This window comes from Oryctolagus cuniculus, chromosome 7 (assembly GCF_051225735.1).
Source record: "Oryctolagus cuniculus isolate XC-2025 breed Fujian yellow rabbit chromosome 7, ASM5122573v1, whole genome shotgun sequence".
Lineage (NCBI taxonomy): Eukaryota > Metazoa > Chordata > Mammalia > Lagomorpha > Leporidae > Oryctolagus > Oryctolagus cuniculus.
The window spans coordinates 85,204,807-85,232,255 of record NC_142873.1 but is presented as its reverse complement, the minus strand read 5'-3'; the positions used below and the strand labels follow the sequence as shown (position 1 = coordinate 85,232,255).

General features: G+C 40.4%; 1 protein-coding gene across 1 annotated transcript in view; it reads left to right on the top strand.

Annotated features, from left to right (window-relative positions):
- Window positions 1-27,083, top strand: part of LOC100353613 (calcium-activated chloride channel regulator 4) — a 46,657-nt gene extending 19,574 nt beyond the window's left edge. The window contains exons 8-14 of the mRNA XM_051857526.3: window positions 12,325-12,502; window positions 14,280-14,386; window positions 17,157-17,372; window positions 17,978-18,245; window positions 21,019-21,189; window positions 25,375-25,608; window positions 26,449-27,083. Of these exons, the coding sequence (XP_051713486.3) occupies window positions 12,325-12,502; window positions 14,280-14,386; window positions 17,157-17,372; window positions 17,978-18,245; window positions 21,019-21,189; window positions 25,375-25,608; window positions 26,449-26,870 (1,596 nt within the window). The 3' untranslated portion in view covers window positions 26,871-27,083. The remainder of the gene's footprint in view (window positions 1-12,324; window positions 12,503-14,279; window positions 14,387-17,156; window positions 17,373-17,977; window positions 18,246-21,018; window positions 21,190-25,374; window positions 25,609-26,448) is intronic.
- The last annotated feature ends 366 nt before the right edge of the window (window positions 27,084-27,449 follow it).

The window sequence follows — 27,449 nt, the reverse complement described above, 5'->3', positions numbered from 1 at the left end:
AATTAAGGTGATGCTGGCTTCATAGAAAGAATTTGGGAGGATTCCCTCTTCTTCGATTGTTCTGAATAGTTTGAGAAGAATTGGAGTTAGTTCTTCTTTAAATGTCTGGTAGAATTCAGCAGTGAATCCATCTGGTCCTGGGCTTTTCTTTGTTGGGAGGGCCTTTATTACTGTTTCAATTTCTGTCTCAGTTATGGGTCTGTTTAGGTTTTCGATGTCTTCCTGGTTCAATTTAGGTAGGTTGCATGTGTCCAGGAATCTATCCATTTCTGATAGGTTTCCCTGTTTGCTGGCATACAAGTCCTTGTAGTAATTTCTGATGATTCTTTTTATTTCTGTGTTGTCTGTTGTTACATTTCCTTTTTCATCTCTGATTTTATTGATTTGGGTCTTTTCTCTTCTTTTTTTAGTTAGTTGGGCCAATGGGGTGTCAATTTTGTTTATTTTTTCAAAAAACCAGCTCCTCGTTTGGCTGATTTTTTGTAATGTTTTTCTTCATTCAATCCTGTTGATTTCTTCTCTGATTTTAATTATTTCTCTTCTCCTACTAGATTTGGGTCTGGTTTGCTGTAGGTTTTCTAGATCCTTGAGGTGAATAGAAAGCTCATCTATTTGGTGCCTTTCCAATTTCTTGATGTAGGCACCTATTGATATAAACTTTCCTCTTAACACTGCTTTTGCTGCGTCCCATAAGTTTTGGTATGTTGTGCTGTTATCCTCATTTACTTCCAGAAAGTTTTTGATTTCTCTTTTGATTTCTTCTATGACCCATTGTTCATTCAGGAGCATGTTGTTCAATCTCCATGTGTTTGCGTATGCTCTAGGGATTCCTGAGTTGTTCATTTCCAACTTCATTCCTTTATGGTCTGAGAAGCTGCATGGTATGATTCTAATTCTTTTGAATTTGCTGAGACTTGCTTTATGGCCTAGTATGTGGTCAATCCTAGAGAAGGTTCCATGTACTGCTGAGAAGAATGTATAATCTTTAGCTGTAGGATTGAAAGTTCTGTATATATCTGTTAGATCCATTTGGGCTATAGTGTCGTTTAAATCTACTGTATCCTTGTTGATCTTCTGTCCTATTGATCTGTCTGTTTCTGAGAGTGGAGTATTGAAGTCCCCCAGCACTATTGTATTGGGGTCTAAGTCTCCCTTTAAGTCCGTTAACAAATCTTTTAGATAAACCGGTGCCCTGTAGTTAGGTGCATATACATTGATAATTGTTATATCTTCCTGTTGAATTGATCCCTTAATCATTATGTAGTGTCCCTCTTTGTCTCTCTTAACGGTTTTTGTGGTAAAGTTTATGGTGTCTGATATTAAGATGGCTACGCCTGCTCTTTTTTCATTTCTGTTGGCATGGTATATCTTTTTCCAGCCTTTCACTTTCAGTCTGTATGGATCTTTGTTGGAAAGATGTGTTTCTTGTAAGCAACAACTAGATGGGTTTTGTTTTTTAACCCAATCAGCCAATCGGTGTCTTTTAACTGGACAGTTCAGGCCATTCACGTTCAATGTGACTAATGATAAGTGGTAACTTTGCCCTGCCATTTGCCAAAGATAAGTTCTAATATATGCTTTGAATTCCCTGTGATCTTTTGCTGTGAGCTTTCCTTCCTTGGTTTCCTTCCTTTACCTTCTTTCATATTGATGACCGTGTTTCTTTGTTTCTGTGTGTAACACATCTTTAAGCATCTTTTGCAGGGCTGGACGAGTGGCAACAAATTCTTTCAATTTCTGTTTGTTATGAAAAGTCTTTATTTCACCTTCATTCACAAATGATAACTTTGCAGGATATAATATTCTGGGCTGGCAGTTTTTCTCTCTTAGTACCTGGGCTATATCTCGCCATTCCCTCCTAGCTTGTAGAGTTTCTGATGAGAAGTCAGCTGTGAGTCTGATTGGAGATCCTCTGAGAGTAATCTGACGTTTCTCTCTTGCACATTTTAGGATCTTTTCTTTATGTTTCACTGTGGAGAGTTTAATTACAACGTGTCGTGGTGAGGGTCTCTTTTGGTCGTGTTTATTAGGGGTTCTGTGAGCTTCCTGTACTAGGATTTCTCTGTCCTTCTCCAAACCTGGGAAATTTTCTGCTAATATCTCACTAAAAAGGCCTTCTAATCTTTTCTCCCTCTCCAAGCTTCAGGAACTCCTAGAACCCGAATGTTGGGTTTTTTAATAGTATCCTGAAGATTCCCAACAATATGTTTTAGATTTCTAATTTCCTCGTCTTTTCTTTGGTCTGACTGTATCCTTTCCTGTTCTCTGTCTTCTAAGTCCGATATTCTCTCTTCTGCTTCTCCCATTCTGTTTGTAAGGCTCTCTATTGTGTTTTTCATTTGATCTATTGAATTCTTCACTTCAGTCACTATCCCAGTTTCCTGTTGTACTAGTTGTTTCATTTCATTTTGATTCCTCCTTAATATTTCATTTTCACGAGAGAGATTTTCTATCTTGTCCATTAAGGATTTCTGTAGTTCAAGAATTTGTTTTTGAGAACTTCTTAATGTTCTTATCAATTTTTTGAGATCTGCTTCTTGCATTTCTTCTATGTCATCATCCTCATAATCTTGAATTGGGGTGTCTTTTTCATTTGAGGGCTTCATGGTGACTTCCTTGTTTTTATTACCTTGGTTTTTGCGTTTGTTATTTGTCATATTGGAGATATTTGGTTTCTTCACTGTGGTGCTTTTTCTTGTTATACTATGACTCTAGATTAAGTGGACTATCTGTTTTTGATGGAGCCTTAGGGCTTGAGATGGGTGTGGCCTGAGAGCTCTGTTTGGTGTGCCAAAGGTGACACTCCCAGGTTAGGCGTGGTAAACCTCTCTCTCTCTCTCTCTCTCTCTCTCTCTTTTTTGATTCAAAAGGGAAGTTTTTCTGCACAGCTGAACGAAGTTGGAGGTAGTTAGCAGGCAAATGATATACCCACAGGAGCCAGAGATCAGAAGCTCTTTCCCAAGGACCACACAGGGAATCTGTTCAGCCCTTAGAGTGGGCTCAAATTCTCCTTCAGTCTCCCACTGGGTTGCCAAAGTTATGGAATTGTAGCGTCTCTGGAGAGTGCTCACGTGAATTCCGTGAGTTCTCTCCCCCACCGTCTCTTTTTTCACAGTCTCAGTTCAGTAGCACCATAAATTTACTAGGTCCTAATCTCCTGTTAATTCGCCCCACCCAGAGTCAGGTTTTACTGCTAGGCTCAGGGCCGGTGCAGACCTGAGGTCGCTCTGCTTATGACGTATGTCCAAGATGGCGCCTGCTCTTTGTCTTGCTCGCCCTTGAGAGGTGAGCGGAGAGAGAGAAACCCGTGTCCGTACCAGTCACCTTTTTTTTTTTCCCTCTCTCTCTCTTCCAGTTAGCTTGGTGAAGTCCCCCCCGCCCCCGGGGGTCGTTCCCTCTAGTCTCCTCTCTCCGCTTGCCTGCCGGTGTCTCGGGTTATTGAGGTTCGGCTCACCTCGCGTTCCAGCGCTGGTGTGTTGAGTCTGCCGCTGGTGTCCCGAACTGTGGGCTCCCACGCTCTCCACGCAGGTCTGCTCCCCTTCCAGCGCCGATGTGTGGACTCGGAGCCCTGGACGTCCCAAGTCTCCCCGCTGTTGCACTCTCCTTCGAGCACTTGCGCGCAGACCCTGCAGCTTGCGCAGCTCAGTCCCGCGGCTCGGCTTCAGCGGCTCAGTCCCGCGGCTCGGTCCTGCGGCTCGGCTTTCGCGCGCGGTGGGCGACCTTGTTCTCCCAGTAGGTCCTCCGATTCACGCCCACTGGATCCAGAAGAGTTTTGTCTGCAATATTTTCCTGGTTCTTTTTTCTGAGGCTACCGTAACTCCCCTTTTATTAAACTAAATTTTCCCGGACTATCGGTGCGCGCCCTCACTATTCCACCATCTTCAGTCTAATCAAAATTCTTAACATTCCTAGTCTTTTTTTTAACTTTAATTTAACAAATATAAATTTAAAAGTACAGCTTATGGATTACAGTGGATTTTTACCCCCAAATAACTTCCCTCCCACCCGCAAACCCCCCATCTCCTGCTCCCTCTCACATTCCATTCACATCAAGATTCATTTTCAATTCTCTTTATATACAGAAGATTGCTTTAGTATATATTAAGTAAAGATTTCAACAGTTTGCACCCAAAGAGAAACACAAAGTGTAAAGTACTGTTTGAGTACTAGTTATAGCATTAAATCACAATGTACAGCACATTAAGGACAGAGATCCTACATGAGGAGTAAGTGCACAGTGATTCCTGTTGTTGACTTAACAATTTGACACTCTTATTTATGGTGTCAGTAATCACCTGAGGCTCTTGCCATGAGTTGACAAGGCTATGGAAGCCTTTTGAGTTCACCAACTCTTATCTTATTTAGACAAGGTCATAGTCAAAGTGGAAGTTTTCTCCTCCCTTCAGAGAAAGGTACCACCTTCTTTGATGACCCGTTCTTTCCACTGGGATCTCACTCGCACAGATCTTTCATTTAGATTCTTTTTTGCCAGAGTGTCTTGGCTTTCCATGCCTAAAATACTCCCATGGGCTCTTCAACCAGATCCGAATGCCTTAAGGGCTGATTCTGAGGCCAGAGTGCTGTTTAGGACATCTGCCATTCTATGGGTCTGCTGTATATCCTGCTTCCCATGTTGGATCGTTCTCTCTTTTTAATTCTATCAGTTAGTATTAGCAGACACTAGTCTTGTTTATGTGATCCCTTTGACTCTTAATCCTATCATTATGATCAATTGTGAGCAGAAATCGATCACTTTGACTAGTGAGATGGCATTGGTACATGCCAACTTAATGGGATTGAATTGGAATCCCTTGGCACGTTTCTAACTCAACCATTTGGAGCAAGTCAGATTGAGCATGTCCCATATCGTAAATCTCGTCTCTCTCTTATTCCCACTCATATTTAACAGGGATCGCTTTTCAGTTAAATTTAAACACCTAAGAATAACTGTGTGTTAATTAAAGAGTTCAACAAATAGTATTAAGTAGAACAAAAAATACTAGAAGGCATAAAGTATTAAGTTATTCATCAACATTTAGGACAAGGGCTGATCAAGTCACTGTTTCATATACTGTCGATTTCTCTTCAACAGATTTCCTTTTTGGTGCTTGGTTAGTTGTCACCTATCAGGGAGAACATATGATGTTTGTCCCTTTGGGACTGGCTTATTTCACTCAGCATAATGTTTTCCAGATTCCTCCATTTTGTTGCAAATAACCGGATTTCATTGTTTTTAACTGCTGTATAGTATTCTATAGAGTACATGTCCCATAATTTCTTTATCCAGTCTACTGTTGATGGGCATTTAGGTTGATTCCAGGTCTTAGCTATTGTGAATTGAGCTGCAATAAACATTAGGCTGCAGACAGCTTTTTTGTTTGCCAATTTGAATTCCTTTGCGTAAATTCCAAGGAGTGGGATGACTGGATTGTTTGGTAGGGCTATATTCGGTTTTCTGAGGAATCTCCAAACTGACTTCCATAGTGGTTTACCAGGTTGCATTCCCACCAACAGTGGGTTAGTGTCCCTTTTTCCCCACATCCTCACCAGCATCTGTTGTTGGTAGATTTCTGTATAAGAACCATTCTAACCGGGGTGAGGTGAAACCTCATTGTGGTTTTGATTTGCATTTTCCTGATAGCTAGTGACCTTGAACATTTTTTCATGTGTCTGTTGGCCATTTGGATTTCCTCTTTTGAAAAATGTCTATTGATTTCCTTGGCCCATTTCTTAAGTGGGTTATTTATTTTATTGTTTTGGAGTTCCTTGATCTCTTTGTAGATTCTGGTTATCAACCCTTTATCTGTTGCATAGTTTGCAAATATTTTTTCCCATTCTGTCGCTTGCCTCTTCACTTTCCTGACTCTTTCTTTTGCAGTACAGAAACTTCTCAATCTGATGCAATCCCAATAGTTAATTTTGGTTTGACTGCCTGTGCCTCCAGGGTCTTTTCCAAGAAGTCTTTTCCTGTGCCAATATCTTGAAGGGTTTCTCCAATGTTCTCTAATAACTTAATGGTGTTGGTTCTTAGATTTAAGTCTTTAATACCTGTTGAGTGGCTTTTTGTGTACAGTGTAAGTTAGGGGTCTTGCTTCATGCTTGTGCATGTGGAAATCCAGTTTTCCCAGCACCATTTATTGAATAGACTGTCCTTACTCTAGGAATTGGTTTTAGATCCTTGATCAAATATAAGTTGGCTGTAGACGTTTGGGTTGATTTCTGGTGTTTCTATTCTGTTCCATTGGTCTATCCATCTGTTTCTGTACCAGTACCATGCTGTTTTGATAACAACTGCCCTGTAGTAAGTATGTCCTGAAATCTGGTATTGTGATGCCTCCGGCTTTGTTTCTGTTGTACAAGATTGCTTTAGCTATTCGAGGTCTCCTGTGTCTCCATATGAATTTCAGCATCATTTTTTCCAGATGAGAAGAATGTCTTTGGTATTTTGATTGGAATCACATTGAATCTATAAATTGCTTTTGGGAGAATGGACATTTTGATGATATTGATTCTTCCAATCCATGAGCATGGAATATTTTCCCATTTTTTTGGTATCCTCTTCTATTTCTTTCTTTAAGGTTTTTTAATTCTCATCGTAGAGAACTTTAACGTCCTTGGTTAAGTTTATGCCAAGTTATTTGATTTTTTTTGTGGATATTGTGAATGGGATTGATCTTAGCAGTCTTTCTAGCCGTGGCATTGCCTGTGTGTACAAAGGTTGTTGATTTTTGTGCATTGATTTTATATCATGCAACTTTGCCAAACTCCTCTATGAGTTCCAATAGTCTCTTAGTAGAGTTCTTTGGATCCTCTAAGTAAAGAGTCATATCGTCTGCAAAGAGGGATAGTTTGACTTCTTCCTTCTCAATTTGTAACCCTTTAATTTCTTTTTCTTGCCTGATGGCTCTGGCTAAAACTTCCAGAACTATGTTGAATAGCAGTGGTGAGAGTGGGCATCCCTGTCTGGTGCCAGATCTCAGTGGAAATGCTTCCAGCTTTTCCCCATTCAATAGGATGCTGGCCATGGGTTTTTCATAAATTGCTTTGATTGTATTGAGGAATTTTCCTTCTATACCCAATTTGCTAAGAGTTTTCATCATAAAAGGGTGTTGAATTTTATCGAATGCTTTCTCTGCATCTATTGAGATAATCATATGGTTTTTCTTCTGCAGTCTGTTAATGTGGTGTATCACATTGATTGATTTGCGAATGTTGAACCATCCCTGCATACCAGGGATAAATCCCACTTGGTCTGGGTGGATGATTTTTATGATGTGTTGTTGTATTCTATTGGCGAGAATTTTATTGAGGATGTTTGCGTCTATGTTCATCAGGGATATTGGTCTATAATTTTCTTTCAGTGCTGCATCTTGGCTGATTTTTTGTAATTTTTTTTGGATTCAATCCTGTTGATTTCTTCTCTGATTTTAATTATTTCTCTTCTCCTACTAGATTTGGGTCTGGTTTGCTGTAGGTTTTCTAGATCCTTGAGGTGAATAGAAAGCTCATTTATTTGGTACTTTTCCAATTTCTTGGTATAGGCACCTATTGCAATAAACTTGCCTCTCAATACTGCTTTTGCCATATCCCATAAGTTTTTATATGTTGTGTTGTTATCCTCATTTACTTCCAGAAAGTTTTTCATTTCTCTTTTGATTTCTTGAATGACCCAGTGTTCATTCAGGAGCATGTTGTTCAATCTCCATGTGTTTGTGTATGCTCTAGGGATTTCTGAGTTGCTAATTTCCAACTTCATTCCAATGTGGTCTGAGAAGCTGCATGGTATGATTCTAATTCTTTTGAATTTGCTGAGACTTGCTTTATGGCCTAGTATGTGGTCAATCCTAGAGAAGGTTCCATGCACTGCTGAGAAGAATGTAAATTCTTTAGATGTAGGATGAAAAGTTCTGTAGATATCTGTTAGATCCATTTGGGCTATAATGTCGATTAAATCTGCTGTATCCTAGTTGATCTTCTGTCCGAACGATCTGTCTATTTCTGAGAGTGGAGTATTGAAGTCCCCCAGTACTATTGTATTGTAATCTAAGTCTCCCTTAAAGTCCCTTAACATACATTTTAAATAGACCAGTGCCCTGTAATTAGGTGCATATATATTTATAATAGTTACATCTTCCTGTTGAATTGAACCCTTAATCATTATATAGTGCCCCTCTTTATCTCTCTTAATAGTTTTTGTGTTAAAGTTTATTCTTTTGATATTAATATGGCTACACCTGCTTTTTTTTTTGGTTTCGGTTGGCATGCAATAACTTTTTCCAACCTTTCACTTTCAGTCTGCATGCATCTTTGTTAGAGAGATGTGTTTCTTGTAAGCAGCAAACAGTAAATAGTTGGGTTTTGTTCCTTAAGCCAATCAGCCAATCGGTGTCTTTTAACTGAAGAGTTAAGTCCATTAACGTTTAATGTGACTATTGATACATAGTGACTTTGCCCTGCCATTTTCCGGGAGATATTTTCTAGAATATGCTTTGAGCTTCCTATGCTCTTTTACTGGTAGGTTTTCTTCCTTTACCTTCTTTCATATTGATGACCGTGTTTCTGTGTTTCTGAGTGTAGCACATCTTTAGGTATCTTTTGCAGGGCCGGAGAAGTAGCGGCAAATTCTTTCAATTTCTGTTTGCTATGAAAGGTCTTTATTTCACCTTCATTCACAAATGAGAGCTTTGCAGGATATAATATTCTGGGCTGGCAATTTTTCTCTCTTAGCACTTGTGCTATGTCTCGCCATTCCCTCCTAGCCTGTAGTGTTTCTGATGAGAAGTCTGCTGTGAGTCTAATTGGAGATCCTCTGAGAGTAATCTGACGTTTCTCTCTTGCACATTTTAGAATCTTTTCTTTATGTTTCACTTTGGTGAGTTTAATTACAACGTGTTGTGGTGAGGATCTCTTTTTGTCATGTTTACTAGGGGTTCTATGAGCTTCCTGTACTAGGATGTCTCTGTCCTTCTCCAAACCCGGAAAGTTCTCTGCAAGAATCTCACTAAAAAGGCCTTCTAATCCTTTCTCTTTCTCCATGCCTTCAGGAACTCCTAGAACTCGAATGTTGGTTCTTTTAATAGTATCCTGTAGATTCCCAACAATATTTTTTAGATTTCTAATTTCCTCTTCTTTTCTTTGGTTTGACTGTATACTTTCCTGTGCTCTGTCTTCTAAGTCCAATATTCTCTCTTCAATTTCACTGACTCTGTTTTTCAGACTTTCTAATGTGTTTGTCATTTGCTCTATTGAGCTCTTCATTTCATTTTGATTTCTCTTCTCTATCACACTTTCCTGTTCTACTAGTTTTTGCATTTCATTTTGATTCTTCCTTAAAATTTCATTTTCACAAGAGAGATTTTCAGTCCCGTCCAATAAGGATTTCTGTAGTTCAAGGATTTGCTTTTGAAAACTTCTAAATGTTCTTATCATAAATTTTTTGAAAGCCGTATCTTGCATTTCTTCTATCTCATCATCTTCATAATCTTGAATTGGGGAATCTTGTTCATTTGGGGGCATCATAATGTCTTCCTTGTTCTTGTTTCCTCGGTTTCTGCATTTGTTGCTTGGCATTGTGCAGATAGTCTTTGGTTTCTTCTTCTTCTTTTCCTCACTGTGGTGGTTTTTCTCATTATACTATGACTCTAGATTAAGTGGACTGTCTGCCTTTGATGGATCCTTAGAGGCTTGTGATGGGTGTGGCCAGAGAGCTCTGTTCAGTTCTTCAGGGTTAAGGGTGTGCCAAAGGTGACACACCTAGGTTTGGCATGGTAAATCTCCTCTCTCTCTCTCTCTCTCTTTCTCTCTCTCTCTCTTCATTCTTATTCAGAAGTGAAGTTATTCTGCATAGCTGAGCTATTCTCCTTGAAGGCAGTCAGTGTAAGAGCTCTGGCCTCTGTGGGTATAATATTTGTCGGCTCTGTCCCAAGAACCACACAGAATCTGTGCAGTTCTCAGTCCCTTGCAATCTCCCACCGGGTTGCCAAGGTTGCCAAGTTTGTGGTGTCTCAGGCACTCTGTGAGTTCTCTCATACATCCTCATCTTTTTTTTTTTTTTTCACAGTCTCAGTTCATCAGCTCCGCACATCCACTAGGTCTTAACCTGCTGTTATTTCTCCCAAACAGAGTTAGGCTTTTCCTGCTTGGCTGGGGGAGTGTGCAGCCCAGAGTTGATGCAGCTTTTAAGTATGTCCAAAATGGTGCCTGCTCTTTGTTTTACTTGCCTTTGTAAGGTGAGTGGAGAAAGAATCATGCCCGTACCAGTCCCTTTTATTTATTTATTTTTCTCTCCTCTAGTTAGCCTGGTGATCTTTCCCCCATGGGGCTTCAGGCCTCATTCCCTCTAGGCTCTTCTTGCCACTTCCCTGCCAGTGTCTCAGGCTACTGAGGTTTTGCCTCACCTCCCTTTCCAGCACTGGTGCATAGACTCAGCAACTGGGGCACCAAGCCGTGGGTGCCCATGCCCTCCACGTAGGTCCATTGTGTCCCACTAGTTCCAGAAGTTTCCACTGCAGTTTTTCCCTGACTCTTCCCTGAAACTACAGGATCTCCACTTTTATTAAAGTATCTTTTCCCAGACTATCATTGTGCTCCCTCCCTATTCCACCATCTTGGAGCTCCAGCAACCTTCCTAATCTTCAATTACCTTATTGGTAAAACAGAATATTGAAAACTAGCACATGGAGTAGTTCATGTTCAAACTTACTCAGCAACTATTTATTGGCTGTCTGCTCTGTGCCAGGAAATCTCCTCTGCTCTTCTGTGCTTGCTGTACCAGTGGGAAACAGATGACGCCTAGGTAACAGAAGCTGTTGTTGCAGGCAGCGGAGACAGTGTTGTGAAGAAACAAACAGCGAGATGTGATAAGGAGAAATGGGCATGAAGGGAAATTGCTTAAGATAGGGAAGCCCCTGAGGCCTGCTCTGAAGGGTGACATTCAAGCTGAGTTAGAGAATGAGAAAGAGTTCAGTGTTCAGGCAGAAAGGAAAAATATAATGTTCCTTATGAAGGGGTGGGGCGTGGGGACTGGATTGTTTTAACAAGTGGTAGAAGATAGTGGCACTGGGGTTTGGTAAATGGGAGGGAAAGAAACATGGCTGGAGAGGTAGAAAACATAGAATCTTTCAAAGATTCAAAAATGATAAAAGGATTTATTTTAAGCAACACAAAAAGCTATTAATAGGTGAAAAGCATCAGAGTGTGACAATCAATTTATGTTTCAGAAAGGTGACTTTGGTTGTCCCCATGAAATGAACTGTAGAGAGGTGAGCAAGATGGCAGCAGGCAGACTGAAAATCTTGGACTTGTATTAAGTTGTAAGTGTACAACATAGATAACATATCTCAGGTGTTCACTGAATGGAAACACTATATCATTCTAGTTCTCTCAAACAACAGAATACTCTGCCATGCACTTTAATTGTGTGTTGCTCATCTCTGTATCTATTCAGTTCCTGTACAAAGCTCAGTAAATAGTAAATTGCTCTCAATTCTTTCCACAAAAGCAGGAACTATGTTGTTTCTGATGAATCGCAATGCAGTGACTGACACATTCCAAGTGCTCAGTGAATGAGCTGAATCCAAGAAAGGGAGAGATTTAGGAGGGAGATCTCCCTTCATCTTTGGAACTTCGTTTTATACTTAAATGTATGGGAGGAGTTGGGGAGTGAAATATAAAAGGCATAAACATATAAAAGTGTGCCCCTACTTTTCCGTTTGATTCCAGTTCATGTCATAGTACATTTCCCATACATTAAATCATATGTAATATTCACTCTTTGCCTCAAAACATGCAAAAATTATATTGATGGTGGCCAATTTATTCTCTGACACCAGTTTTATTAGAGATTTCTATATGTCCAACCCGCTTGTGCAAACACTTTCATCATTAGGGTTGAGGTAGATTTTTGATGCATCTAGGTGTTTGTGCAGCAGATTTCATACGTGGAAGGTTTCTCAGAGGGAGTCCATTCAAAGAAGGCAGAAATATATTTAACCTCACAGTCTACAGATACTTTTTGGGTAACTGGTTGACTTCAGTTTTCCAGGATGTCAAGTTCATTTAGTCTTTGCAGGGTTTTCCACAGTCCTGCTCCAACCTAACTTCATTTAAGCAAATATTCCCTGCAGCAAGGGGTGAAGAAAAAAAATCATGTTTAAGATTTCCTGGGGACTGCTGATTGCAGTTTCCATGATTCTACAACAGGAGCTCTCTCTTCTATTCTGCAATGTGTGTTAATTTTCTCTGTAATTTTTAAAAAATAATTTCCTATCATTCTATTTGATCTGGAGCACCTGATGGTAACTCTGTTCTAAATTATGTTTACAGGTATTTAAACAACAAAACTCTGAAATAGATGGATCTGAAATAGTGCTGCTGACTGATGGGGAGGACTCAACTGCCAGCAGTTGTGTTAATGAAGTAATAGAAAGTGGGACTATAATTCATTTTATTGCTTTGGGACCATCTGCTGATGCATCTGTAATACAAATGAGCAATTTAACAGGTAAAACATGATCAATAGACTCCAAGCCTTCAATAGCAATGTGTAAATGTAGAGACTGACAATGAAAGAACTGTTCTGAAGCTCCCACTCAGCAGGGTAGGGACCAAAGTCAAACCAGACCCATTCTCTATTCTGGTCTCGAGAGTCTGATGGTTAGAGAAGCAAATAAAACTGGAAGCAATTCACGTAATCATATAGCATCACTTTATAACAGAGGGATTATATAAAAGTAAAGTTTTGTGTGAGCAGAGGAAGATATGAATGCTCCCAGAATTGTACGGAGTAAGGGAAATAAGGCAAGAGAAACTAGGTGACAAACTAGGTGACTTCTAAGTTGGGTCTTTTTTTTTTTTTTTTTGACAGGCAGAGTGGACAGTGAGAGAGAGAGAGACAGAGAGAAAGGTCTTCCTTTGCCGTTGGTTCACCCAATTATGGCCGCTGCGGCCAGCGCGCTGCGGCCAGCACACCGCGCTGATCCGATGGCAGGAGCCAGGTACTTATCCTGGTCTCCCATGGGGTGTAGGGCCCAAGGACTTGGGCCATCCTCCACTGCACTCCCGGGCCACAGCAGAGAGCTGGCCTGGAAGAGGGGCAGCCGGGACAGAATCCAGAGCCCCGATCGGGACTAGAACCCGGTGTGCCGGCGCTGCAAGGCAGAGGATTAGCCTAGTGAGCCGTGGCGCCGGCCCTAAGTTGGGTCTTGTTCAAGATATTTAATTTCTCTGGGAAGAAAAAAGGGTAAGAATTAAAAGTTAAAATAAAAAAAAAATTAAAGGGATGAAAAAAATGATCAGGTCATGAGCAAAAAATAAAAATAATTGAAAAAAATGAAACAAAAATGAGGAGGAGGGGGGGAAAATGAAAGAAATCAATTATGTTATTATGACAATGCAAGGCACATGGAGAGAATGGTGACACCATGATTCCAGAACATAGATTTTTCTATCCACAAGACCAGAGCAGGGGCTGAGGGGTGAGAAAATGTAACAGAAACTCAGGCTGAATAGAACTAAATTACAATAAAATTTCTACATAAATATTAACTACAGCAGCTGTTATTTTAAATACACAAATGTGATGAATACCAATTCTGTTTCCAAGGTCTTCTTGAACATAATGAAGAATACATAATTTATGAATGTCAGTTCTTGTATTTATTGGTTTTAATGATGTCAGATAGAAACTTCCTTTTGAAGGCTTAGTTGTACAAGCTCCCGTTGTTTCAAGGTGCATTCATGGCCATTGTGACATATATTGCATTTCTAAGTATTCCCCCTAAAATAGTACTTTTTTTGGGTTTGTCTCCACTGCTTATCTATTTTCCTCTCCCCTCATTGCCAGGTATTGTCAGAGCAGGTTTTTAATCTTTCAGATTTTGTGTTTCTGGTCTACTCTGGCTGGAAAATGTGAAATCTGACTTTGTTCAAATGGTATCATAAACAAGAGTGAATAATTCCCCTAAAGAGCTGTGTAAATTCTGTATGGTTAAATGCATGGAATCTTAACATATTCTTTTATAGTCAATGGTTTTCTGATGTACTTAAGCTAGCTAAGAATTTGATACTGAGGTATTAAGGAGCCTTACACTTCCTAGTTACAACATGTTTTAAAATGGAATTTCAGAGTTAATCTTTACATCTCTTACACTTTGCTCTATTTTAATAACAGATACTAAGTGATGATTTTGTTTATGCTGTTAATTCAAAATCACAAAAAATGTGATAAGTACTTATTTTTTTTATAAATCAACCTACTTGATGACACATTTATCTTTTAGGAGGAAGTCATTATTATGCTTCAGATAATGCCCAGAATAATGGCCTCATTGATGCTTTTGGTGCCCTTACATCAGAAAATGCTGATTTCTCCCAGAAGTCACTCCAGGTCAGAGTTCCCCTCTGTATTTTAAAGTTTGTGTCTACAATAGATGAGAAATGTGCTTCCTTTAAGTTTTGGAATCTTTAGTTTTCTCAAGGTGTAATTTTATTAAAATCAAACATCCATATGAAATAGAAATTATTTTTAGATATAGGGAAATTAAATGGTGACATAGAAGAAACACTATTTTTCCATATTTCCACAGTGTTAAGACATATCATCAAATCTAATAGTTCCAAATTTTCTATCAAAAATTGTATATATAAAATACAAAAAAATTTATTTCAAAAATTAAAAAACAAAAAAGAAAAGAAGGAGGACACTTTGAGGAAGGGAGTAAGGGAGACAAGTATGGCTCTTTTACTGAAATTATATCTATGAAATACATGAAATCTGTTCTCTTTATATTAATACAAATTTTTAATTACAAAAATATTTTTTCCAAAATTAATCACATATTTTTATGGGTGCATTATTAATGGCATTTTTTTATTTAGTGAATATAAATTTCCAAAGTACAGCTTATGGATTGCAATGGCTCCCCCCTCTATAATTTCCCTCCCACTCACACCCCTCCCATCTCTCGCTCCCTCTCCCATTCCATACACATCAAGATTCATTTTCAATTATCTTTATATACAGAAGATCGATTTAGTATGTATTAAGTAAAGATTTCCTCAGTTTGCACCCACACAGAAACACCAAGTGTAAAATACTGTTTCAGTACTAGTTAGAGCATTACTTCACATTGGCCAACACATTAAGGACAGATCCCACATGAGAAGTAAATACACAGTGACTCCTGTTGTTGACTCAACAACAGGCTCTAGTCATTAGTTGCCAAGGCTATGGAAGCCTTTTGAGTTCACTGACTTCGATCTTATTCCAACAGGGTCATAGTCAAAGTGGAAGTTCTCTCCTCCCTTCAGAGAAAGGTACCTCCTTCTTTGAAGACCTGTTCTTTCCACTGGGATCTCACTCTCTCACTCGCAGAGATCTTTCATTTAGGTCTTCTTTTTTTTCCCAGAATGCCTTGGCTTTCTATGCCTAAAATACTCTCATGGTCTCTTCAGCCATATCCAAATGCCTTAAGGGCTGATTCTGAGGCCAGAGTGCTATTTAGGACATCTGCCATTCAATGAGTCTGCTGTGTATCCTGCTTCACATGATGGATCGTTCTCTCTATGGGTGCATTTTTTTAAAGATTTATTTATTTACTTGAATGTTACACACAGAGAGAAAGAGAGGCAGAGAGAGGTCTTCCATTCGCTGGTTCACACTCCAATTGGTAGCAACAGCCGGAGGTGCACTGATCCGAAGCCAGGAGCCAGAGCTTCTTCCAGATCTCCCACATGGGTGCAGGGGCCCAAGTACTTGGACCATCTTCTTCTACTGGTTTCCCAGGCCATAGCAGACAGCTAGATCAGAACTGGAGCAGCCGGGACTCAAACTGGTGCCCATAATGTATGCTGGCACAGCAGGCGGCATTTTTACCCACTACGCCACAGCACTGGCCCAGATCTGAGTGCATTTTTTTTTTGACAGGCAGTGTGGACAGTGAGAGAGAGAGACAGAGAGAAAGGTCTTCCTTTGCCGTTGGTTCACCCTCCAATATCCGCCAAGGCCGGCGTGCTGCGGCTGGTGCACCCCGCTGATCCGATGGCAGGAGCCAGGTACTTACCCTGGTCTCCCATAGGTTGCAGGGCCCAAGCACTTGGGCCATCCTCCGCTGCACTCCCAGGCCACAGCAGAGAGCTGGCCTGGAAGAGGGGCAACCAGGACAGAATCCGGCGCCCCGACTGGGACTAGAACCTGGTGTGCCCGAGCCGCAAGGTGGAGGATTAGCCTATTGAGCTTCGGCGCCGGCCTTTGAGTGCATTTTTTAAAAAGTCCCATGGTCCCTTCACCCTTCACTGTAATGAAACAGTATCTTTGGGCTGGCACTGTTGCTCACTAGGTTAATCCGCTGCCTGCAGTGCCGGTACTCCGGCTTCTAGTCCCGGTTGGTGCACTGGTTTTGTCCAGGTTGCTCCTCTTCCAGCCCAGCTCTCTGCTGTGTCCCGGGAAGGCAGTGGAGGATGGCCCAAGTGCTAGGGCCCTGCACCCTCATGGGAGACCAGCAGGAGGCGCCTGGCTCTTGGCTTCGGATCGGCACAGCGCACTGGCAGTAGTGGCCATTTGAGGGGGTGAACCAACGGAAGGAAGACCTTTGTCTCTCTCTCTCTCACTGTCTAACTCTGCCTGGCCAGAAAGAAAGAAAGAAAGGAAGAAAGAAAGAAAGAAAGAGTAAAAAGTATCTTTGGATGCTTCTGTCAATGATTTCCTATTTCTTGTCTTACTCACTTTGTCTCTGCTCAATCACTGGAGCCACCAATAAGCGCTACCTGTTAAATCATCTTGAAGATGATTAACACAGAGGCACACACCCTCCTAACAGCTAATTCTTCTCTGTAGTTGTAGCACCCTTTAATGCTAAAGGATTGCTTGAGTTTTTGCCACAATCACTTTGAATAAATAACAGGATCATAAACTCAACTGTAAAAGCCATGCTTCTGCTCTAAGGCTTTTATTAAATCTTGTTGTTTCTTCAGATCCTGTGTTCTGCAGTTGCTAAATGACAATTCTCACATCCTATTCAGCTTTCAGGGAGATCACAAACCTAAGATGATATCACATATGAAAACTTATTCTTAGGCCAGAAATTAAGACATAACTGTAAAAGAAAAAAAATTATTGTCTTCTGCAGTCATTAATTTTTAAATATATTTTTGAACAGCTTGAAAGTAAGGGATTAACACTGAACAGTAAATCCTGGATGAATGACACCGTAATTATTGATAGCACAGTGGGGAAAGACACATTCTTTCTCATCACATGGAACAAGCAGAGTCCCGACATTTTTCTCTGGGATCCCAGTGGAACACTAATGAACACTTTCACAGTGGACTCTAACTCCAAAATGGCCTATCTCAGTGTACCAGGAACTGCAAAGGTAAGCAATCATCTTTTATATTTCCTCTGAAATTTCTTTAACTAAAAATAATCCATTTAATGTTGTAATTGTAAATTCCAATGACTGCATCATCTTTAAAATTAAAATAATATCCAATGCACTTTCAATGCCTGTGTAATCTTGATAATTATGACATCAGGAAAAGGAAAAAAGAAGGTATGTTTCAGTAGGAAAAAAGAATAGGTAGTATAAGTAGAGCATTTCGGAGGGCATGTGGTAGGAGTTCATGCAATTTGGTGTGTAAATAGCTAGAAAATCCTTCCTCAGTAGCTCTACCAGAGTCATAGAATCTGTGGATTCTGAGGTCAAAGAATGGGACCAAAACCAAGGCAAACATTCCAAAAGTTATTTTTTTCAGTTGAGACATTGAAAAGTGTAGACACCATAAATGACAAAGTTAGAGCGCCCTGTCTGAACTGGCTCAACTCTTATTCTTTTACCCTAATATCCCCCCCCCAAAAAAAAAACAATAAAGAAGCCTGCTTCTTTATTCTAGAAATGCATAGATTTGTTCTAGGCATGCATAGAAAACACAGAAAAGAACTTGATAATGGTTACTTACTATGTTTCATTGAAATTTTTAGGTAGGCATTTGGACTTACAGTGCTCAGGCCACAGCAGACTCAGAAACATTAACTATCACGGTAACTTCTCGAGCAGCAAATTCTTCTGTACCTCCAATCACAGTGAACGCTAAGATGAATAAAGACAACAACATCTTTCCCAGCCCAATGATTGTTTATGCAGAAGTTCTTCAAGGCTATGCACCCGTTCTTGGAGCCAATGTGACTGCTGTCATTGAATCTAATAGTGGGAATACAACAGTTTTGCAACTTTTGGATAATGGTGCAGGTAATACACAGGGTTTTGTAAATAAGTCTGTGTTGTGTGTTCTTGTGGCAGTGTGGGTGATAGCACAGGCACATGAAGAATTTATGTAGATTAAGGAAGAATAAGAAGCCAGCAGAGAATTCTATCCAGGTAAAACCTGGAAACGAAATGGCACATTGTCTCACACACTCAGCAAATATAGTTTATTGTCATCACTATTGTTTGGCACCTACACAGCCAGTGTCTGTCACCAGCTTAGGAAGATCTCATTCAGGAGGTTGAGAACAGCATCAAGAAGTCTGGGCAAGTGTTTTTCTCAGGGGAACATTGTCTAGAAAGTCTGGGCAGAGGGTGAAGCTCAAGCAGACAGATGTACTCAAGTGGTGGATCTTGGGCCCCTGGCACAGAAAAGGAGAGAAGCAAGTGTGATTCCCAACAGATGGAACAAAGCGCAAATATTGTCCTGTGAACTGAGGCCCAGGGGAGCTAGAACCACTATGACAAAGGAGGGGTCATGGCTTGGGCATCAGACACCAGGCCTGACTGGCAGGAATCAAGAGACAGACCTGGCCATGCTCTGTGGCCTTGGTCTGTTGGAAGAATGGTGCTGAATGACCTTTCTCTCAGAATATGGATTGTTCCGGGAACTGAACCTTCTGTTGGGAGTCAGTGAACAAGGAAATAGCCAAGTTGATAGATGTCTGAATTATTACATTATTATCTTTTGCAATATAGATTATTAAGTCATATTATAATTCCATCTTCATCTGAGTTAACCCTGAGAAAAACCAAGAAGAGCAAATTGTCCTTTGGTATACCTTATTGCCTTCTGCAGATATAACAACAGTTCCACAACTATCCCCTGCCTCTTCTTTTTCCACAAAATCGTTTAAAACTTACTGCATCTTATTTCATTTCTCAGCATTTTGCCAGATGACTAGTAAGCTAATTTGGAATGTCTTTTTTTAAAGATTTTTTTTATTTATTTGAAAATCAGAGTTACACAGAGATAGAAGGAGAGGCAGAGAGAGAGAGAGAGAAAGATCCTCCATCCACTGGTTCACTCCCTAACTGGCCGTAGCGGCTGGTTCTGTGCCAATCTGAAGGCAGGAATCAAGAGCTCCCTCTGGTCCCAAGGCCATCTCCACTGGTTTCCCAGGCCACAGCAGAGAGCTGGATCGGAAGTGGAGCAGATGGGACTAGATGGGATGCTGGCACTGCAGGCGGAGGCCTCACCAACTATGCCACAGCATCGCACCGGCCCCATGGAATGTCTTTTTTTTTTTTTTTTTTTTGACAGGTAGAGTTAGACGGTGAGAGAGAGAGAGAAAGGTCTTCCTTCCATTGGTTCACCCCCCAAATGGCCACTACGGCCGGACTACGCCAATCAGAAGCTAGGAGCCATGTGGTCTCCCATGTGGGTGCAGGTGCCCAAGCACTTGGGCCATCCTCCAATGCCTTCCCTGGCCACAGCAGAGAGCTGGACCGGAAAAGGAGCAACTGGGATTAGAACCTGGTGCCCATATGAGATGCCAGTGCCACAGGCAGAGGATTAGCCAAGTGAGCCAAGGTGCTGGCCCCACCATGGAATGTCTTTACTGGAAAAGTAATTGATGAATAACAATGGCTCAGAGCAGGCATTTACAAAGTTCAGTATAAAAAGTGATTATTTGGAGAGTTTGTTAAAAAAGAGAAATGTGGGGACCTTCCCACATTGTAGGTGCTGCTGGTCTAAGGAACTTTCTTTCAGATCTTTTGTCTTAGAGGATTAAACTCCCTAGAGAATGTGTTTGCAATTTAACAGGTGATTCAAATAGCAGTGATATTAAAAAGTAGACATATGGGGGCTGGCGCTGTGGCACAGTAGGTTAATCCTCTGCCTGTGGCGCTCGCATCCCATGTGGGTGCCAGTTCTAGTCCTAGCTGCCCCTCTTCCAATCTAGCTCTCTGCTATGGCCTGGGAAAGAGGAGGAAGATGACCCAAGTCATTGGGCCCCTGCACTGGTGTGGGAGACCAGGAAGAAGGACTTGGCTCCCAGGCTTCGGATCAGTGCAGCTCCAGTTGTTGCGACCATATGGGGAGTGAACCAACAGAAGGAAGACCTCTCTCTCTGTCTCTCCCTCTCACTGTCTGTAACTCTACCTCTAAAATAAATTAATAAAATCTTTTTTTTAAAAAAAGTAGACATATGATATAAAATTCCTGAGCTCCCTCAAGTATTTATTCTAATAACAAATGGGATTTTCCACTGTCAGACCAGGAAGTTAACAGATTTCAAAAGCAAAAGCTGAGAAATGAAGAAACAAAAGAGCTGTCGAAATAATGCCAAATAAGTATTTTAGTTGACTATAATGAAAATTAAATTATACAGAAAGATACTTCATCCTTAGTGGGAGACCTTGATGTAAACAGAGGGATGACACAATTATGATGTTTAGATAAAGTAACCTGGTAGAGAAATGGTAAGAAGAGTGCCAAAATAATCTGAATGCAATTTCCTAAGAGATAGAATGGTTAGCTATATATATACATATATATATATATATATAGTAAATATAGAAACATCAATGTGTGTTACACAGATAATATTACAAATATCAAAATAACCCAAAGATAGCAATTCAACAACCTATTGTTTGGCAGAGCATAATGGAAACATTCACCAAAGGGTCAGTCCCAAACTATTGAGTGTAATCTAGAGAATATGTTTATAAAGGCCAATGCTTGTCTTAGGAAGTTTATAAACGTCTTTTATTTATAGTAATAATGTGTTCCCTTCATTTCCATAACAAGGTGCTGATGCCTTCAAGGATGATGGGGTCTACTCCAGGTATTTTACAAATTATACAGGAAATGGCAGATACAGCTTGAAAGTATGGGCTCATGGAGGAACAAACTCTACAACCCGAAGCTTACGGCGTCCATTGAACAGAGCCATGTATATACCAGGATGGGTAGTAGACGGTGAGTAACTCATGATATCTGAAACCCAGTGATGAATGTTGTCATTTGATACCATTAAGTTTCAACCGAATGATAAAGTCTTGAATTTGACATTTATAGGGCATATCAGGATCCTGGAAACTCAGGATTTCTATGTCACAATCTTGAGGCACTATTCCTTCTTCTCTTTTTGTACTTAAATCCTTCAGTTGATTGGCTGAGCCCCATCCACATCAACTGGGATAATCAGTTACAGTATAACAGGGGAGGGGCCAACATGGCAGTATACCAATAGGACTTTCCAAGTCATGTGGAGCAAAATAGATAGTTCACAAGCAGAGGGGTTACAAGCTGGCAACGGAGTTGCAATAAGTTCACACAGAGAAGCCCGGGAGTCCAGCAGAGACTGGGTAGATTCACAAGGTGGGAGCTAAGAGAGAAGGGTAGTGGTGGTGGCGGAGGCACAGTGAAGGTGCAACAAAGGTGCAGCAGAAACACTGAACAAGGAGATCAGTGCCACCCCTCCAGTGAACAAGGCGAGAGGTCATGAGTCCATGGAGCTGTGGGATGCAGCGGGCGACGGAGCTTGGCAGACTGCGTTTGAAGCTCCGGGTGAGATGAAGGAGAAAATTACAGGGTAACAAGCAGAGAGGTCAGGCATGCCCTGGTCCATTTATGTCTCCCACCGCCCCGAGCCAGACCTACAGCTGGCAGAGAGAAGCCATATTGATAGTTTACATTTTCAAGTATAAGCAGGATGCTGCCACCTTTGCCTCCTATGCACACACCCATCAATTGCGGGGGTCATCTCACTACATCCCCCACCCAGGATAAAAAATCACTACAGTTCAGAGTGCTTTCCTCCCCACCACACAAGCTGTACACAAGAAGTATCTTTTTTTTTTTAAAGATTTTATTTATTTATTTGACAGGTACAGTTACAGTCAGTGAGAGAGAGACAGAGAGAAAGGTTTTTCTTCCGGTGGTTCACTCCCCAAATGGCCGCAACGGCCGGAGATGCGCCGATCCAAACCAGGAGCCAGGTGCCTCCTCCTGGTCTCCCATGTGGGTGCAGGGCCCCAAGCCCTTGGGCCATCCTCCACTGCCTTCCCGGGCCACAGCAGAGAACTGGACTGGAAGAGGAGCAACCAGGACCAGACCCAGCATCCATATGGGATGCTGGCACCGCAGGCAGAGGATTAACCTAGTGTGCCACAGCACCGGCCCAAAGGAGTAGTCTTAAACATCAAAAACTTCAGCTCATTTCATGAACCAGTGAGAAGCAAGCCTGGCCCCAGTAGGTGGCGCTTAGTGCACCAAAGCTCTGGTACCACCTCCATCACGTTCTAGAAGTAAACAGGGCTCCAGGAGTCGAGGCTGTGTGCTCCCACTTGCAACGCACAGACACATAGCAGCTCAGAGCAGAGGGAAATTGCGCCACAGGTAGAAAGTCACAAATTAAAGGTAAAATCAACCAGAAATGCCGAAAAACATAGGAAAGCTCCTGAATAAGAATAAAGAAGACTATATGATGTTCCCAATTGAACAGTATAACTCTTCTATAATGGCAGCTGAAGAAGAAGAGATATAGAGTATACCAGAAAAGGAATTCAGAAAATTAATAGTCAGATTACTTAGAAGTAATCAGAAGCAAATTCACGATCTAAATGAAAAGGTCTCCCAAAAAACTGAGATATTAAAGAGAATCCAGAATGAAATTCTAGAAATGAAGAATTCAATAGATCAAATAAAAAATGCAGAGAAAAGTCTTAACAAATCACAACTGGATATTTACAAAATTCTATCAAACAACTCAACTTATGGATCCTAGGAATTCCAGAAGGTTTGGAAAGAGAAAAAGAATTAGAAGACCTTGTTAATGAAATAATAACAGAGGACATCCCCAAAATGGAAAATGAAAGAGACATCCAAGCACAAGAAGTACACAGAACTCCCAATAGACATGACCAAAAAAGAACTTCACCAAAACACATTATAGCAAAACTCAGCTCTGTGAAACAAACAAAAAAAAGATCTTCAAATGTGCATGAGAGAAACAACAAATCACATTCAGAGGAAATCCAAATAAATTCACTCTGCAATCCTCATTACAAACCCTACAGGCAAGGAGACATTGGCAAGACATAGTTTAAGTCCTAAGAGAAAAAAAATGTCAACCCAGAATACTCTACCCTGCAAAACTCTCATTTATGAATGAAAGAGAAATAAGGATCTTCAGAAACAAGCAGAAATTGAAAGAATTTGTAACTATTCACCCAGCCCTACAAAAGATGCTCAAGGATGTGCTATACACAGAAACAGGAACATCATTACAAAAGAAGATGAATGCAGAAAATAATCCAGCAAAAGAACAAATAAAATCCAAAATACATAAATAGGACTATTTACGAATATGGCAGGGAAAAGTCAGTACTTCACAATAGTCACACAGAATGTAAATGGTATCAATTCCCCAGTTAAAATTCACAGACTGGCTGAATGGATTAAAAAAGAAAGTCCATCTATTTGCTGTCTACAAGAAACACATCTTATCAACAAAGACACATGCAGACTGAAAGTGAAAGGGTAGAAAAAGATAACCCATGCTAACAAATCAACAAGAGCTGGCGTGGCCACCCTTATAATCACACAAAACAGACATTAACACAAAAACTATTAAAAGACACATAGAAGGATCAATCCAACAAGAAGATGCGACTATTATAAATACATATGCACCTGACTATTTAAAAGAATTATAGGCTGGCGCCGTGGCTCAATAGGCTAATCCTCCACCTGCAGCACCAGCACACTGGGTTCTAGTCCCTGTCAGGGCACCAGATTCTGTCCCGGTTGCTCCTCTTCCAGTCCAGCTCTCTGCTGGGCCAGGGAGTGCAGTGGAGGATGGCCCAAGTCCTTGGGCCCTGCACCCACATGGGAGACCAGGGGAAGCACCTGGCTCCTGCCTTCGGATTGGCATGGTACACAGCGACCATTTGGGGGGTGAACCAATGGCAAAGGAAGACTTTTCTCTGTCTCTCTCTGCCTGTCAAAAATAATAAAAGAATTGTTAAGGGACTTAAAGGGAGATATAGACTCAAATACAATTGTAACAAAAAACTTCAATACCCCACTTTTGGCAATGGACAGATCAACCAAACAGAAAATGAACAAGGAAACAACGGAGTTAATCAGCAGCATAGGCCAAATAGACCTAGCAGATATCCACAGAACCTTACACCCTACAGCCACAGAGTATACTATTTTCTCTCCAGTCCATGGAACATTCTCTAGGATAGACAATATGCTAAGACATGAAGTTAATCTCAGCAAATTCAAAAAAACTGAAATCATACCATGCATCTTAGACCACAATGCAATGAAACTGGAAATCAGCAACTCAAGAATCTCTAAATCATATGGAAACACATGGAGAATGAACAAGGTGTTTCTGAATGAACAATGGGTCATAGAAGAAATCAAAAGAGAAATCAAAAAATTTCTGGAAACAAATGAAGATGACAATACAACATACCAAAGTTTGTGGGATACAGGAAAAGCAGTGTTAAGAAGAAAGTTTATAGCAATTAGTGCCTACGTCAAGAAACCAGAAAGGCATCAAATAAATGACATATCTCTGTACCTCAAGGATCTAGAAAACCCAAAACTAGTAGAAGAAAATAAATAAAATTTTAAAAATCAACAAAATTGAAACAAAAAAACACAAAAGATCAATACGAATAGCTGGTTTTTTGAAAAAAAATAAAAAAAATGAACACATCATTGGCTCAACTAACTAAAAAAGAGAGAAGACCCAGATCAATAAAATTAGAGGTGAAAAAGGAAATGCAACAACAGACACCACACAATCAATGCAATTTATGACAAACACACGGCCAGCATAATATTGAATGGGAAAAAGGTGGAAGCCTTCTCACTGATATCCAGTACTAGACAGGGATGTTCACTCACACCATTGCTCTTCAGTATAGTCAATTCCATTCTACAATATCCTAGTAAGCATACCAAAGGAAAAGTTCACACATATTGGATGCTTATGATTGTTTCCAAAAACTTGGTACAAAGGAGATGGTATCCCTGGGGAAAACATCTGAAAAACAAAACTACACAGGACAGGTGATTCATTGAGTTCTAAAAATACTAGTACAGTTTTATCCATTGTAAATTACAATTTTTTTAATTCAGGAGAAATTGAAGGAAATCCCCCAAGACCTGAAATTGATGGGAATACTCAGACAATCTTAGAAAATTTCAGCAGAACAATATCCGGAGGTGCATTTGTGGTATCACAATTTTCAAATACCGCCTTTGCTGACCCGTACCCACCTAGCCAAATCACAGACCTTGATGCCACACCTGATGGAGATGAGATCACTCTGACATGGACAGCACCAGGAGAAGATTTTGATGTTGGAACAGGTAAGGACAAAGTAACCTGTGGTTATGATTTTAAGTGAGAGGTTAAGTGGGGATATGGGCTGGTGAAAGGAGAAGAGATTTTTGTTTTGTTTTTGTTTGACAGGCAGAGTGGACAGTGAGAGAGAGAAACAGAGAGAAAGGTCTTCCTTTTCCATTGGTTCACCCCGCAAATGGGGTGCCGGTTCCGCAGGCAGAGGATTAGCCTAGTAAGCCACGGCGCTGGCCTAGAGAAGAGGTTTTAATTGATAGCTGACAGTATCCACTTCATAGTCTATGGTATTTTTTCAATTTGAGAGACAGAGAAATAGAAAGCAAGAGAGGAACAGAGAGAGGGTGTCAGAAAGAGAGAGCTCTGCTAGTTCACTCACCCGAATGACTACAACGACAAGGACTACACACAGCAGACAACTGGAGTTGGGAACTCAGTATAGGTCTCCCACATGAATGGCAGGGACCCTCTTCTTCAAGCCGTCATTTGCTGCCTCCCAGGTATGCATTGTTAGGAAGCTGGAATAGTGAGCCTGGGCCAGAAATTGAACACAGGTACTCCAATATGGGACATGGACATCATAACAAGCATCTTAACCCATAGGGCATCCACCAACCACTGATCCATTATTGTGAATCAAACTCACACATTTTAACCTAGTTCTACTTTTTTATATGAAGGAGATAGTATTTGACAGACCATGAAAGTCTGAAATCAGCTTCTTTTGAAGAATGAGCTAAAGCATTTGATATGAGTATTGCTCAATATAACAAAACAATATTTGAGGATAAATGGAAATGAACTGAATGTGGCATTGACAGAGACTAAACTTGCATAACATTTTTTCTTAGTCAAACAGTATATCATAAGAATAAGTGGAAGTATCCTCGATCTACGGGACAATTTTGACAATGCTCTTCAGGTTAACACTTCTGGTCTGCAACCAAATGAGGTCAACTCCAAGGAAACTTTTACGTTTAAACCAGGAAACATCGAGGAAGAAAATGCAACCCACATATTCATTGCTATTCAAAGTGTAGATAAAAACAACTTGACATCAAAATTATCCAATATTGCACAAGTAGCTCTGTTTGTCCCTGAAGCAGATACTAGTCCTGAGGAAAACCCAAACCATAGCAATTCTGGCATCAACATTTCTACCTTGGTGTTGTCAGTGGTTGGGTCTGTTGTGGTTGTTAGTATTATTATAAGCACCACAATTTGTATCTTAACAAAGAGAAAACGTTCAAGCCAGTCTGGAACAGTGTTCTAAAAATCAACACAAGTAAGGATATTTCTGAATTTTTTATTCATCTTGTATGATCATAAACTCATAAAAATTAATTTTATGAAGTCTAGAAGACTTACCTTGATTAAATATACACATCCATAGGTATGTGAAAAACTATGTCAATAGTCAAGTTTATCATTTTGTTTACTCATTATTTTATATCATAAATAGTTATGAATAAATAATCTTTTTTCATATTGGTCTCTGTGTATTATTTTTCTGATGCAAAGATTTATTTTTTTAACTTTTATTTAATGAGTATGAATTTTCAAAGTACAACTTATGGAGTACAATGACTTCCCCCCCATAACTTCCCTCCCACCCGCAATCCTCCCCTCTCCCGCTCCCTCTCCCCTTCCATTCACATCAAGATTCATTTTCGATTCTCTTTATATACAGAAGATCACTTCAGCATATATTAAGTAAAGATTTCGACAGTCTGCACCCACATAGAAACACAAAGTGAAAAATACAGTTTGAGTACTAGTTATAGCATTAAATCACAATGTACAGCACATTAAGGACAGAGATCCTACATGAGGAGTAAGTGCACAGTGATTC